The sequence below is a fragment of the Harpegnathos saltator genome, unplaced genomic scaffold (genome assembly GCF_003227715.2).
Source record: "Harpegnathos saltator strain DR-91 unplaced genomic scaffold, Hsal_v8.6 scaffold469, whole genome shotgun sequence".
Classification (NCBI taxonomy): domain Eukaryota; kingdom Metazoa; phylum Arthropoda; class Insecta; order Hymenoptera; family Formicidae; genus Harpegnathos; species Harpegnathos saltator.
In genome coordinates, this window is record NW_020230282.1 from 540,043 (window position 1) to 555,170 (window position 15,128).

Here is a 15,128-nt window from a genome sequence, read left to right on the forward strand (position 1 = left end):
CAGGTTATAATCTACCTGGTATGTAATGATGGCCGTAATGATGGAAGAAACCGTAGTAATATTTATAGTTGTTACGGGTACCAGCATGACTGGGAGTAATTGCATGGCGTCAATATTAGCCCGGTCTGGTCAAGAATAGCTTCGATGGGAATCCCGTCTGACCACCTTGCGCTCTGATCGGTCATCGTCTAAATTAGGGTGAATGTGCCGTTGTGTGTGCGTGTGTGTGTGTGTGTGTGTAGAGGCGTCATTATCATTATTCGGTTATCGACTGGTCGTATCGCGACATGCACGTTGATAATCGGTGCGTTTTGTTACGCGAGTCGCATAACAGCCCTGTGAATTAAATGATCAGAAGTGAAAACTGGATAAACAAGATTATACGTTGCTGCATGTGTCACTTAATTATATCGTGTTACTTGTATACGTACACGGGTTTTGTCAATTTAACAAGGTTTGAGCAGTGGAATTGTCCTGTCGAACGTCGGACGTTTGTGAGAAGAAATCGTCCGCAAAACGAAATGTCTGTCTCAGTGAGTCGTTATATACGCAGCAAAATCATGCAAAATTTCGTGGAATTTCGTCGCCTGAAGTTAGAAGTTGTTCCGTTATGCAGTAATTACCAAAACTCGGATATTACCGCCGCCTCCCTCTTCGAAGCGCTCTCTAGCGGTCGAATGTTGTATCTCATTCTACATGAATTAACATCGGAAGATTGGGAACATTGGAGTATCGGGAATAATGAGAAAGAATACTAACGAGTAGTCGATACTCATCGTATTATTTGCTTTATGCATAAGTTATTTAACAAACATATGTTATACTTAACAATCAGTCGGCGTATATGTATATATAGACATTTTATTTTTACAAATATATAAATATTCAGTTATAAAAATAAATGGAACTTTTTATTCAAGGCATGGCGCTTCGCGAATTATTATAAGTATATCTTTTGAAAGAAATACACGCTCGTATAAATTAATTGTTAATTGCGGCACCAATTGTGGTGTGGGACTTCGCGATTTGTAAGATACAATTTATCATTTCTGGTAGGCTTAAAGTGACTTTCCTAACCAAGCTCCGATTGATCTAATTGACGTTTAGCTAGCAGAGTCACCAGCTAAAGTTGTCAGAGAAGAAATTAAGTTAAGAATTTCAATTAAATTAAATCAATCGGGATTTGATGAAAGTTATCCTTAAATATTGGATGATCGATTATTAGCAGTATCAACTGAGAATTCGTACAAAAAAAAATAAAAATATTTAACATAACCATTTTACACAAAATTCCGAAATATCCATTTTTGAGATATTGTACGTATATACAAATTGCATATTTATTATCGTCAGCTTACTAATTTAACCACCAATAACGATCTTCCTGTCTACCTTATATATATATATATATATATAATATATTATTATTACATACATATAATTATTAATGAAATTAATGTTAATCATTAGTATCGTTATTAGTACATTTTGCGACCGGTATCACCAACAATGAAACAGACTTCGGCAGATGGGGGAGAATTTTAACGTATTAAAAATATTTCATTGTTGGTGAGATCGAATCTAATTGAACACATTTCTTATATCTCCACGAAAATAACTATTTTTTTTATCACGAGTACTAGATAAAATTATTACAAGTATCACTCAATAAACATATAGCTTATTAAAACATAGGCACAGAGAAAGGGAACAAAATATGTTTTCCAAGTCATCGTGTTAATCATCCAATAGAAACCCATTAAGGATTAGAACATTGTTTTGTATAACTTTGTTTCTATATAATATAATAGAGATGATACCATACAGGGCTTCATAGAGATATATAAATCATTAATTTTATTTTTTAGGTTTTTTAATTAATTACTTTTTATATCTGCGTATAAACAATAACATATAATTGCACGAACAATTTAAAAGGACATTATGATTATTGTGTATTGACTTTAGAAAATATTAAATATTACATGTAATGTAGCATATAAATCAGAATTTTCGTGGAATATATACTTGAGATATCATTAATTACAAGATCATGTGCATTAAAAATGTTATTGGCCCCATTTGACATTATTTTAACAGCATGAAATTTCAACTATTATATACTATAAACATAATTGACTGTCTTTGTCAAATTGATTTCTTAAACTCTTTTCTATGACAGAGCTAGTCAAAAAGTACTGTACAATAAAGCAAGTCATAAGTTTTCAAGACTGCAATATATCAAGCAATATTTATAGTAATTACAAATAATAATTACAAATAATTATAAACTGTGGCTTCTTGGCATCATATCTGGTAGTACACAAAGAGAATTTTTAGTAAAATATAGTACATAGGCAGTCTGAAAATTTCTCGGCCTAATGAAAGAAAATTTTTTTGCCATTAAATATATTTTATTTTTCAATATAATCTCCTGAAACTTTAATACATTTATTCCAACGTTTTTCCAATAATTCAATACCATCATTAAAGTGTGATTCCGGAAGATCAGCAAAATATCCATTCACGGCTGCAATAGCTTCATCATTTGATATAAAATGTTTTCCAGCCAGGAATTTTTTCAGGTTTGGAAACAGATAATAGTCAGAGGGAGCCAAATCTGGTGAATACGCTGGATGTTCAAGCAATTCGTACTTTAATTCGTTGAATTTCGCCATTATCAAAACACTTGTGTAAACACTTGCATTGTCTTGATGGAAAACGATTCTTTTGTTCTTTAAAGTAGGTCTTTTCTCATGAATTTTTGCATCCAATAGATCCAAAAGGTTACAATAATATTCCGAGTTAATTGTTTTACCTTTCTGAAGATAATCGATCAACAAAACACCTTTGTAATCCCAAAAAACCGTTGCCATAACCTTTCCTGCTGATGGAACTGCCGTCTTTGCCTTCTTTGGTACACTACCACCGGCTTCAATCCATTGTTTCGACTGTTCTTTTTGCTCTGGTGTATAGTAGTGGATCCAAGTTTCATCAACAGTTATGAAACGATGCTTGAAATCCATTTTATTTTGCTTAAAACGATTCAAACACGCTTGAGAAATACGCATTCGAATGCGTTTTTGGTCAATTGTTAGTGAATGCGGCACCCATCTCGCACAAAGCTTTCTCATATGTAATTCTTCATGCAAAATATTTCCAATTCGTTCTTTTGAGATGCTTATGGCCTCAGCTATTTCACGCATTTTCACTCGTCGATCATCTAACACCATATCATGGACTTGTTGAATGTTTTGTGGTGTTGTAGCAGTTTTTGGACGACCTTTGCGTGGATCATCTCCGAGGCTTGTACGACCAGATTTAAAAAGAGCAGCCCATTTTTTCACAGTGGAAAGTGAAGGTGATGCATCCTTGTACACTTTTAACAATTTCGGATAAATTTCTGTTGGTGTTAAACCATCCAAAACAAAGAATTTAATCACTGCACGATATTCAATTTTTTCCATTTTAAAAAAATCAACGACATGTCAATATCAAACTGGTGCTACTACTCGAATGACTTGATAGATCGAAATTTTACATGGGTTTATATCAGGGATGCCACTTTCCAGTACAATTATAGTTTGACAGTTTCTAATGCCATCTATGGCTGCGTTCCGAAATTCACTGCCAGTACTGAAAATACATAGTTTGTGTCACGTATACTATAGATTTTCAGTACTGGCAGTGAATTTCGGAACGCAGCCTATGGGCAAGAGCAGAGGCTTTTGCATAACACATAAGAGAATAAACCAATTAGTTTTCTTCATTTCCCTCCTCAGGACAGAAATGAAGAACTCTGATTGGTTGATTCTCTTATGTGTTATGTATTATGCGTTATGCAGAAGCCTGTGCTCTGGCCCTATGTGTCAGGCCGAGAAGTTTTCAGACTGCCCTCGTATAAGAATGATATATTCATTGGTCATTAAGTTATTGCTTTTAATATTTATATCAAATGTAGAGATTGGCTTGTTATATTAGAAATGATTAAAATTTACAGTATATTTGATTAATTGTCAGTTAAATTCCTGACTCTCGCATACTTCGGACTTGATTTGTTTGTATATTATAATTAATTGTGTCAGTGTTATTGTCGCGAAACAATATTGGATATCAATGTAATCATTGACAAGATGCTATCTTTCAATCAATTATTAGCAAACTTGGTGTGATGTCGATGTTGCAGGAGTGCTCGATCGAATCAAATCTGTGTTGTTCTAATTCTTTTTTCACGTACAGTATGTAGCAAATCTTTACTTTTTTCCAAACATTCTTTCCCAGTTGGAATTAGAACTTACCGTGAAAACTATGGCCCAATTAGTATAAAGTTGACTGGCAGGTTCAATATTTTGGTATTACAGCATGCAACACTTCTTTTTATTCTTCTTATAATTCGGTTTAAGTGGTGGCCGCTCCGATAGTTGAAACTTTCTGACGATTCGTACCAATTCGTGAAAAGCTTGATCAACATTCATTCGAAGTTTCGCACTGCACTCTATATATGGGATTTTTAATTGACGTGCCATATTTTGTGCCTCTTCAACGGATACCTATAATTGTTTTCATTTCATGCAAAAAAGCAGATAGGAAATGAATTTAAACTAAAGATAATGCACAATATGATATTTACGCTTCTGTGAAGGTCCAAATCTGCTTTATTGCCGACCATTAACATAGGAAACTCGTCTCGATCCTTGACTCGAAGTATCTGTTTATGAAACTTTAATATCTCATCAAAAGATGAATGATCAGTGACAGCAAACACAAGTAGGAATCCCTCGCCACTTCTCATGTATTGTTCACGCATTGCACTAAATTCTTCCTGGCCAGCAGTATCCAATACTGAAACATGAATTTAGTTTGAACTTACATAATTATTTTAAAGAATTGTAAAATTCAACTTTTTATTCGTCAAGCACGAAGATTTACATCTGAATCTAAATATATGAAATTGTGCATAAATTAATATATGTAAAGCAATATCACAGTGTCAGTCAGAAATAACCATGTTGAAATATAAATTTAATTTGTGTAACTTTTTATTTACTGTCAAGCTTAGCCGGTGCATCGTCGATGACGCACTGCTTCGTGTACGAGTCCTCGATCGTGGGATCATAATCGGTCACGAAATAACTCTGAAAGCAAAATCAAAAATCCTTGTAATCCCCCCCACTAGTTACATGTTCATTTCAGCGCCAGATTGATCGCTCGGTCGATAACAATAATCATCAACGCAACCTGTGCTATCGATAGTCGGTGAGTAGAGAAAGGCGATTTCATCGATAATCCGCAACACCGCCACTTTACTTCGCCTCCGCCGCGCGTTCGAAACTTGGTCGAGATCGGTACAATCCGCGGCGCTGTCGCGTATGACCATATATGACGTTTGCGTCCGCGCTATGACATAATGCTTAAGGCCGCGGTCACACGAGCGTAGAACTGTCGAGAAAAATGCGCCTGTCCGTCGCGTGTTGGGTCATTCTTGCAAGCCCGATCTGCGGATCGGGAGACATCGTGTGCGATCGCTTCGTCGTGTTTATCATCTGTTTTCTAACGTGATGTAACCACGAGCATTGTACTGACGTCTGACGTGCTGACGCTTGTGTGAACGTGGCTCAAGCCAATGTCCAACTATCTTCCTGTTGTTACGAGTCACGTTACACAAACGGTATCTTCTCGTCCACGATTTCGTTATAGGACGTGTGATTCATCGCAAGATCAACCGCAAGCCTGATAATAATATCAAGTTGCGAAACGTCACACAGAAACCGACGAACGGAAAACGCAGCGTCGCAGAACGAACGCGATTTTCTCCTCCTGCTCGTCAGGAGAATCTTTCGTATCTGTCGAGTATACGCGAGCGAATTTCGAAAGAGATCAGCGTCTTGAACGAAACGCGCGCGTGCGTCATAAACGCTCACTCACAATGTACAGCAATTGTCTCCGTCGTACTCACACACTAAGCGATTACCCGCGCTATATGTTACATACACACCGAGAGAGTCACGCAGGAAACACACTTACTTGAATGAATTGTATCGTAATCGCCGATTTCCCGACACCACCCCCACCCACGACCACGAGCTTGTAAGTTTGCGCGTAGCTCTGTCTATCAGCGGTTTTCGACATGTTTTTTTCTCACTTGTCTCTACGGATGTTGCTCTCGCGTTTACTCGCGCTCACAGAGCGGTGGCGGCGGCGGCGACGGCGGAGAGCTCTCACTGGCGCCGTGCGTGCGCACGCATGAACGATTAAATGCTCATTTCACGTCAGCCGCTCCGCCGACTCGAGCGAACCAGTACGATAATGCGAGTCCGTCACTCCTTCGCGACTGTTCGCAATATCGTATGGTAGAGTCTTCGCGTGGCGGCGTTTTCCTCACGGACGTTTCTTTACTCGGCTAAAACCAAGGCTGCGCCGCGTTACGAAAAAGAGAGAGGGGGAAGAAGAAAGAAAGAGAGAGAGAGAGAACTTTGAGCCTCGGGTGGCCTCGGAGCCATTCGTGACTGAGACTCGTCAACTTTTTATGGATGACACTTATAACGTTTTCGAGAATGACGAGTTCGTATCTCTCTCTGGGAGCAATTCAACTCGACTTGTTGTGAACTTATAGTTCGACTCAAAATGGGTCCAAATCCTAGTCGAGTTCTAGTTAGTATGGCAGAAATTAGACAAAGGAATAAATTTCATATATTTTATCTAAAAAAAAAAGAAATTTCTGTAACATGAAGTATACACACACATACACACACACACACACACACCACACACACACACACACACACATATATAAGTCCTTGAAATTATTATCATACACTCAGTTATAAAACGATTTAGACACAATAAGATTTATACTGCTGTCGATAGTTCGAATCTCAGTTAAAAAGCAGCTTTTAAGTTCGAGACTCGAACCACAATTTCAAGTGAAAAAATTTACTGACAAAATTTACCAGTAAAATTTAGCTAACTAGTAACTTAAAGCGTTTTTCGTGAGTTTAAGTGCCATATAAGATGACACCAATCATGAAATCGTGAAATCAATAATATAGTCGAGATTCGAACCGCAATTTACCATTTTTTATAAAATATATCCAAAACTCAATCCACATTTAGTCGAGACTCGAACCATGTCAGACGAGGTCACTTTAAGGATTTACAAGAATCAAAAACAAATCCCGAATTTATAGGCCTTACGCGACGAGAATGCGGATCAGCACTTTTGTGAATAGATGTATATCCATTTTTTTCATGGATTATTATTAGTAATGTTCACATGCGATTTAGCAGAAATGTTCACTATGTGGACGCAGAGAGGAACGTAAGAGCGGCCAACACGATGTTTTCGACGACACCGACTTTCCGCACTGGGAAAGGGCGCCATCTGCAACCATTTTGAGAGGGAAACTACGAAGACCGTTCAATATCTAATTTTTTCATCAAATTAACGCGGATAAATGAACAATTCGTCTGAATTTTTTTCTTTCTTTATAGAAAAATGAAAGGAGAAATCAGTACCGAAAATCGAATACCGATCGATATCGAATTTATTCATCAAATTAACATGGATAAATAAACGATTTGTTTCAATCTTTTTTTCTTTTATAGAGAAATCAAAGACTAAATCAGTACCGAAAGCCGGATATTGATCAATACTATAAATTAGTGTCAGAAAATTGTCTAAGTGCAATGACAAGTTGTTTTCATCTTGCAGCTACTTACCCTACTAATTTACTCAACAAATTAAGTCGGATAAAAGAAAGATTCGTATCAATTTTTATTCTCTTATTAAGAAATTAGAGAATTAGTCAGTACCGAAAATTGAAAACCGATCAATATTTAATTTATTCATCAAATTAACGGGGATAAATGAACAATTTGTATCAATCTTTTTTTCTTTTATAGAGAAATCAAAGACTAAATCAGTATTGAAAACCGGATATTGATTAATACTACAAATCAGCGTTAGAAAATTGTTTAAATGTAATGAAAAGTTGTTTTCATCTTGCAGGTATTTACCCCACTAATTTACTCAATAAATTAACTCGAATAAACGAATGATTCGTATCAATTTTTCTTGTCTTATAAAACAATGAGAAAATAAATCAGTACCGAAAATTGAAGACCGATCAATATTTAATTTATTCATCAAATTAACGCGGATAAATGAACGATTCGTACGAATACTTTTTTCTTATAGAGAAATGAAAGATTAAATCAGTACCGAAAATCGAATATCGATTAATACTATAATCAGTGTCAAAAAATTGTCCAAGTGCAATGACAATTTGTTCTCATTTTTCAGGTACTTACCCCTCTAATCTTATTCTACAAATTAACTCGGATAAACGAACGACTCGTATCAATTTTTTTGTCTTATAAAAAAATAAGAAAATAAATCAGTACTGAAAACCGAAGATTGATCGATACTATAAATCAATGTCAAGAAAATTGTCCAAGAGCAATGACAAGTTGTTTTCATCTTGCAGGTACTTACCCCACTAATTTACTCAACAAATTAACTCGAATAAACGGATGATTCGTATTAATTTTTATTCTGTTATAAAGAAATTAAAGAATCAGTCAGTACCGAAAATTGAAGACTGATCAATATTTAATTTATTCATTAAATTAACGCGGATAAATGAACGATCTGTATGAATTTTTTTTTCTTATAGAGAAATGAAAGAGTAAATCAGTATCAAAAATCGAATATCGATTAATACCATAAATCAGTGTCAAAAAATTGTCCAAGTGCAATGACAATTTGTTCTCATTTTACAAGTACTTACCCCACTAATTTACTCAACAAATTAAGTCGCATAAAAAAAAGATTCGTATCAATTTTTATTCTCTTATAAAGAAATGAGAGAATAAATCAGTACCGAAAAATTGAAGACCGATCAATATTTAATTTATTCATCAAATTAACGCGGATAAATGAACGAGTCGTATCAATTTTTTTTTTCTTATAGAGAAATGAAAGAGTAAATCAGTACCGAAAATATAATATCGATCAATACCGTAAATCAGTGTCAGAAAATTGTCCAAGTGCAATGACAATTTGTTCTCATTTTGCAGGTACTTACCCCACTAATTTACTCAACAAATTAAGTCGCATAAAAAAAAGATTCGTATCAATTTTTATTCTCTTATAAAGAAATGAGAGAATAAATCAGTATCGAAAACCGAAGACCGATCAATACGTAATTTTTCCATCAAACAAACGCGGATAAATGAACGATTCGTATTAATTTTCTGTTTTCTTATAGAGAAGTGAAAGAGTAAATCAGTACCGAAAATAGAATATCGATCAATACCAGAAATCAGTATCAGAAGGTTGTCCAAGTGCAATGAGAATTCGTTCTCATTCCCGAGTCTTTCCCGAGTCGAAATATTAATTCTACATTGATCCTACAAATTGCATCCAATTTGAAAAATAAATGCAGAATATCTAGATGCGCAATAGTGAACAAGCTTTGTCCTACCTGAACGTTACATCTGGCTACTCTCGCAGTCTCGCCCATGATGAGTCTTCAACAGCGACATATTCCGCAGTTATTTAATACTCGTTTATCTCGATAATGTATGTGTAGTTAATCCTTATATTCTTAATTTAAATGGGCAATTTTTGTTGATGTCGATTATATATTCGCTTAACAGCGCAAGAAAGAGAACAAAGATAAAAACGTAAATAGAACTGCCTTTGTTAGAACTGCGCGTGAGATAAATATATAAGAATTAAATAATCATACAAGAATTAGAGGAAATGGGAAGATGAAAAACACTTTTAATTCTCATCATTCTTAAAATTCTTTTTTCCTTTCTCCTTCTCTTTTTTTTTCTTTTCTTTTTTCTAATGAGAATGATGAGAATTGTAGCTAGAGAATTGTAGTAGAAGCGGAGATATGAACATTTAATTCAAATTTCAATTAAAGTTAACTTAAAATTAAAAAATGTAACCTTCGGTATCTCCTAAACGGCTCAAGATACAGGAACGCGCTTTTGCCTCAATATAGTCCTGTATCAACCCTATTCTCACCATAAATCTCGACTCTCAATTCCCAGTGGAAGCGGAGATATGAACATTTAAATTCAAATTTCAATTAAAATTAACTTAAAATTTAAAAATGTAACCTTCGGTATCTCCTAAACGGCTCAAGATACAGGAACGCGCTTTTGCCTCAATATAGTCCTGTATCAACCCTATTCTCACCATAAATCTCGACTCTCAATTCCCAGTAGAAGCGGAGATATGAACATTTAAATTCAAATTTCAATTAAAATTAACTTAAAATTAAAAATGTAACCTTCGGTATCTCCTAAACGGCTCAAGATACAGGAACGCGCTTTTGCCTCAATATAGTCCTGTATCAACCCTATTCTCACCATAAATCTCGACTCTCAATTCCCAGTAGAAGCGGAGATATGAACATTTAAATTCAAATTTCAATTAAAATTAACTTAAAATTAAAAAATGTAACGTTCGGTATCTCCTAAACGGCTCAAGATACAGGAACGCGCTTTTGCCTCAATATAGTCCTGTATCAACCCTATTTTCACCATAAATCTCGACTCTCAATTCCCAGTAGAAGCGGAGATATGAACATTTAAATTCAAATTTCAATTAAAATTAACTTAAAATCAAAAATTGTAACCTTCGGTATCTCCTAAACGGCTCAAGATACAGGAACGCGCTTTTGCCTCAATATAGTCCTGTATCAACCCTATTCTCACCATAAATTTCGATTCTCAATTCCCAGTAGAAGCGGAGATATGAACATTTAAATTCAAATTTCAATTAAAATTAACTTAAGATTTGAAAATGTAACCTTCGGTATCTCCTAAACGGCTCAAGATACAGGAACGCGCTTTTGCCTCAATATAGTCCTGTATCAACCCTATTCTCACCATAAATCTCGACTCTCAATTCCCAGTAGAAGCGGAGATATGAACATTTAAATTCAAATTTCAATTAAAATTAACTTAAAATTTAAAAATGTAACCTTCGGTATCTCCTAAATGGCTCAAGATACAGGAACGCGCTTTTGCCCCAATATAGTCCTGTATCAACCCTATTCTCACCATAAATCTCGACTCTCAATTCCCAGTAGAAGCGGAGATATGAACATTTAAATTCAAATTTCAATTAAAATTAACTTAAAATTTAAAAATGTAACCTTCGGTATCTCCTAAATGGCTCAAGATACAGGAACGCGCTTTTGCCCCAATATAGTCCTGTATCAACCCTATTCTCACCATAAATCTCGACTCTCAATTCCCAGTAGAAGCGGAGATATGAACATTTAAATTCAAATTTCAATTAAAATTAACTTAAAATTTAAAAATGTAACCTTCGGTATCTCCTAAACGGCTCAAGATACAGGAACGCGCTTTTGCCTCAATATAGTCCTGTATCAACCCTATTCTCACCATAAATTTCGACTCTCAATTCCCAGTAGAAGCTCTCAAAAGAGCTGAAGCTGCAAAAAGACAACGGTTATGTCTAATAATGCTGTTTCACTAATAGAGATTTTAATTCAGATTCGGTACAATAAGAGAGATAAACAAGAATGAGAAACGGACATTCTAGCAGATTCTAAACGAAAACATCAATCTGAGCATTATTAGACGAATAAAAATCAACACTTATAAAATTTATATCAGATTCTAAGATCATTATTCATAGTTTTCTAAATTATGTGCAATTTTTCATTGAGAATATAATTACAAATTTGTATTCATAAACCTCTGCTTGCCTCAGCAACCTTGCTTGAATAGACATTCATAATTTATGTGAAAAGAAAAGTAGAACTCATGTTATGTGAAATTAGCTTAATCGGAGGAATAATCATATCTCAAGCTATTTTATCATTTTTCAAAATATAAACTATGAATACTGATCTATGAATACTATGAATGCTGATCTAATTTCGACTCGGGTATGTCCTTACTTCGAGTAAGGTCCGTTAAAATCAGAAAAATCCTGCGTAATAATAATGACTCGAGGTACCTCGAATACCATACATGCGTCTCTGGGCGCGCTCCAAGTCCTCTCTCCATCCTGACTTCTCGATCCGACGTCCTCCTTTTGGTCTCCGTCGCAGCACCCCCGGATACTCCATCGTAGCACTGGCGACGACACTGACTCTAGCTCTAACACTCGTGCAAGTAAGATTCGGGGACAAAGAAACGCGTATTAACCGCGATACGACTACCGACACTCGTACTCTGCGTCGCGGTATGCGCGTCGTTCGTCGGCCCGAGGCGCAATGTCCTTTCCGCAATCACGGAGTCATATATAAGCGTACGAAAACAAACAATCGGGAAGGCACGGTTAGCCCCATCAGTCGCTGACCTTGCCGATCAGTGTTGATGCCTGCGTCGTCCGTTAGCTGAAAATGAAAACAACTCGTGTTTTCAAAGCATGCCTGTGAGAGACTCGCTTCAAACTTCACAATACTTATTTACGTCTGTTCCAAGAATCATATTACGCCGAATTCAAACTGTCTCTATTTTGACATGACATACACGAGATCTGCGATCGCATTATTGATCTTTCTTTGGACAAGAAAATCCTGAGAGGAACGCTGTTCGAGAATATCACATTTTATGTTTCAGGTGCCTTGCAGATTATCGAATCCGATGTAACAGATCAGGGAAAGTATGAATGCGTCGCTATGAATAACACGCGTGGGCACGGAGTACTCCAAGTCAATCACGTTATACGTGAAACGTACATATATTTAATATTATATAAAACTTACCTTTTTAAACAAAAAAGTAAAAAAAAGGCGCCAAGTACAAGCGCAACACGTATTGTGTTATTTTTAGAAATCTCAAATTCAAATTATTTTCTTTTTTAAGATATATATTATGTACATAACATAAGTTTTTATAATATATATACATAAACTTTTAAAAGTAAAAGTTATATCGTGTTATAAAAATTTAACACGTTTGTTAATAGTGTCCAATATTTAAAAAAAGTATCTTTTTAAATATTATGTACATAACATAAGTTTTTATAAGTAAAACTTATCAAATTATTTTTTTGTAAGATATATATGTACATAAACTTTTAAAAGTAAAAATTATATCGTGTTATAATTTTGTCTCGTTCTTATTAAATGTTATATTATTCTGCTGCGGACAATAACTCTTCTACTTTTCATTTAATATTCAATGATGATAAATTAACATTTAATTGCATTCGTTTGGCTTGTTTTATTTCGAAAATTAAAAAGTATATACTAGGGTAAGACTTCACCCATGACAACATCAACGTGATTTTTTTTATGCTTTTTTTTAAGTTCAGATATTTCGTTGACTCACGGGATATTTATAATCGGAGTCTCGTCACGTTAATTAACACGTACTTCTCCGAGCGAATCGAATGTTCACCCACTGTCAGTCCGGTCACGAGCAAATGTCCGGAGCGGACAGGATGCTGAATTGAGAAGCAGGACGAAGGGAACGCGACGCGGGCAACGATACATCATGCGTTTCCAGACATATCAAATCGTTTATTATACAGGAGACTTTGATACGGCAACATGTATGTAGAGGATTTAAAATATTTAATATGTATTTTTATTTTTCCTGCTCCCGCCCCCCGCTCTTTTTAGACCTTCGAGCATAGTCTGGCATAGAGATAGTAACTATGGTTGCAGCACGGACATAAACCGCCTAAAGTGGATGTAGCACGGACTTCCACCACATGTAGATTTTATCACCAAGACCTAAAAGTGGATGTAGCATCGTAGTTCTCCTCTCAAAATGGATGCAGATGGCGCCCATTTTCAGTGCGAAAAAATCAGTATCGCCGAAAACGCAGTGTTGGCCGCTCTTAGCTTCCTCTCTGCGGGTATAAATCCACGTGTGATCACGCACGTATACGCATGCGTACGGAAGTGGGAGGTAATGATGAGAGTTTCCGTTGAACCGTCCTAAGTCTTTTAGAAGTTATCGTGTGTTGAGGTAAGTGTGATTTGCAACAAATGATAGTTTAAATTGCTGTGCGTAAAATAACGTGTGGTTTCATTCTTGTAATGTCCTATTAGTGTTTATGTATTAACAAATTAATCTTTTTATATTAGAATTTATTCGTGAATGATATATTGTTTCATGTCTCTTTACCTGTCTGCATAACCTACAAGCACGTTGCCTACCGTGCTGCGTTCATTTTGATATGTTTGTGTAGAGGATATTTTATCCATTCATTCCATTTATTGTTCGAGTTTGCTTAAATTACATTATACACACAAACATTTTGCATTTGTGGTACTGATATATTGAACTCGGTAACACATCCGGTTGTATGTGTGTATAATTGTGTTTATACTATGTAGACTAAATTATCGTAATATTGCATGATAATAATTTTTATAAATTATGTGAAATAATACTATATACCTTGTTGTGGTATATTATTGGCAGGACTCTTGAATTATTAAACACACACCGGTACAATGCTCTTAAAATTCGTGGACAGGAAACAACTGTTGTTTTCAACTGTTATTTCTGTGCTAACCACCTAAATATTAACATTTGTTTGTCAAACCATTCCACAAAGAGTACTTTCTGAGATAATATTTTGTTTCAATAATTGACCGGATTATCAATTTACCTCCCAATAGTGGTACAGTCAATTCCAAATATGTCCGAAGCAAGTTCATTGACAGAAGTTTCATCAGTAAATAAAAAACTCCGTTACAATAAAGATGAAAACTCCTCAATGCCTTGTAAGACATATAGATCCTTCCTGTAAGAAATTGGAAATATAATTAATTTAACAGCAATTATTTTAGTCCATTATAAACACTAATAGTTGTATAATTGATGAAAATAAAAATTAATTATGAAAACAAATTTTTTGTAGGAAACTTAATTGAATAAGAGCAAGAAGAGAAAAACTTAGTTGATTTACTGCATTGATAATTCCAAGTTACTTTTTGCATTAGCTGCTCTCATAGCGCATTATAATATAAACAAATGCTAGATTATACCATTTTAATGCAACATTCTTCAAACAGAATAGATATTGATATTTACATCGATGAAATATGATTTAAAGAGATTTATCAATACCTTTAGTAGTGTTGTATAGTCTCATTATCTGATGACAATCA

The 15,128-nt window shown here is 35.1% G+C and overlaps 1 protein-coding gene across 4 annotated transcripts; it reads right to left on the reverse strand.

The window, feature by feature from the left end:
• Positions 1 to 762: 762 nt before the first annotated feature.
• Ras64B (ras-like protein 2) lies at positions 763 to 6,409 on the reverse strand. 4 transcript variants are annotated; one of them, XR_003113457.1, is made up of 5 exons: positions 6,025 to 6,409; positions 5,048 to 5,135; positions 4,631 to 4,842; positions 4,299 to 4,550; positions 763 to 3,379 (listed from the first exon to the last, which is right to left on the reverse strand). XR_003113457.1 is itself a non-coding variant. In XM_011149808.3 (4 exons), the coding sequence occupies exons 1-4, from the start codon at positions 6,127 to 6,129 to the stop codon at positions 4,356 to 4,358; spliced, it is 600 nt and encodes a 199-aa protein (XP_011148110.1). In that variant the 5' UTR covers positions 6,130 to 6,409; the 3' UTR covers positions 3,820 to 4,355. The 4 variants fall into 4 exon arrangements, 2 of the variants coding, with proteins under 2 accessions (XP_011148110.1, XP_019699304.1); XR_003113456.1 differs by having other exon boundaries at positions 763 to 3,403; XM_011149808.3 differs by lacking the exon at positions 763 to 3,379 and having other exon boundaries at positions 3,820 to 4,550.
• Between the last annotated feature and the right edge of the window lie 8,719 nt (positions 6,410 to 15,128).

Bases quoted from the DNA above. Each gene is read 5' to 3' on its own strand.
- Ras64B (XM_011149808.3), bottom strand. From the start codon at position 6,129: ATGTCGAAAACCGCTGATAGACAGAGCTACGCGCAAACTTACAAGCTC. The intron at 4,843-5,047 runs GTAAATAAAAAG...TTCATGTTTCAG, and splicing joins TGCACCGGCTAAGCTTGACA to TATTGGATACTGCTGGCCAG. The intron at 4,551-4,630 runs GTAAATATCATA...AAACAATTATAG, and splicing joins ATTTGGACCTTCACAGAAGC to GTATCCGTTGAAGAGGCACA.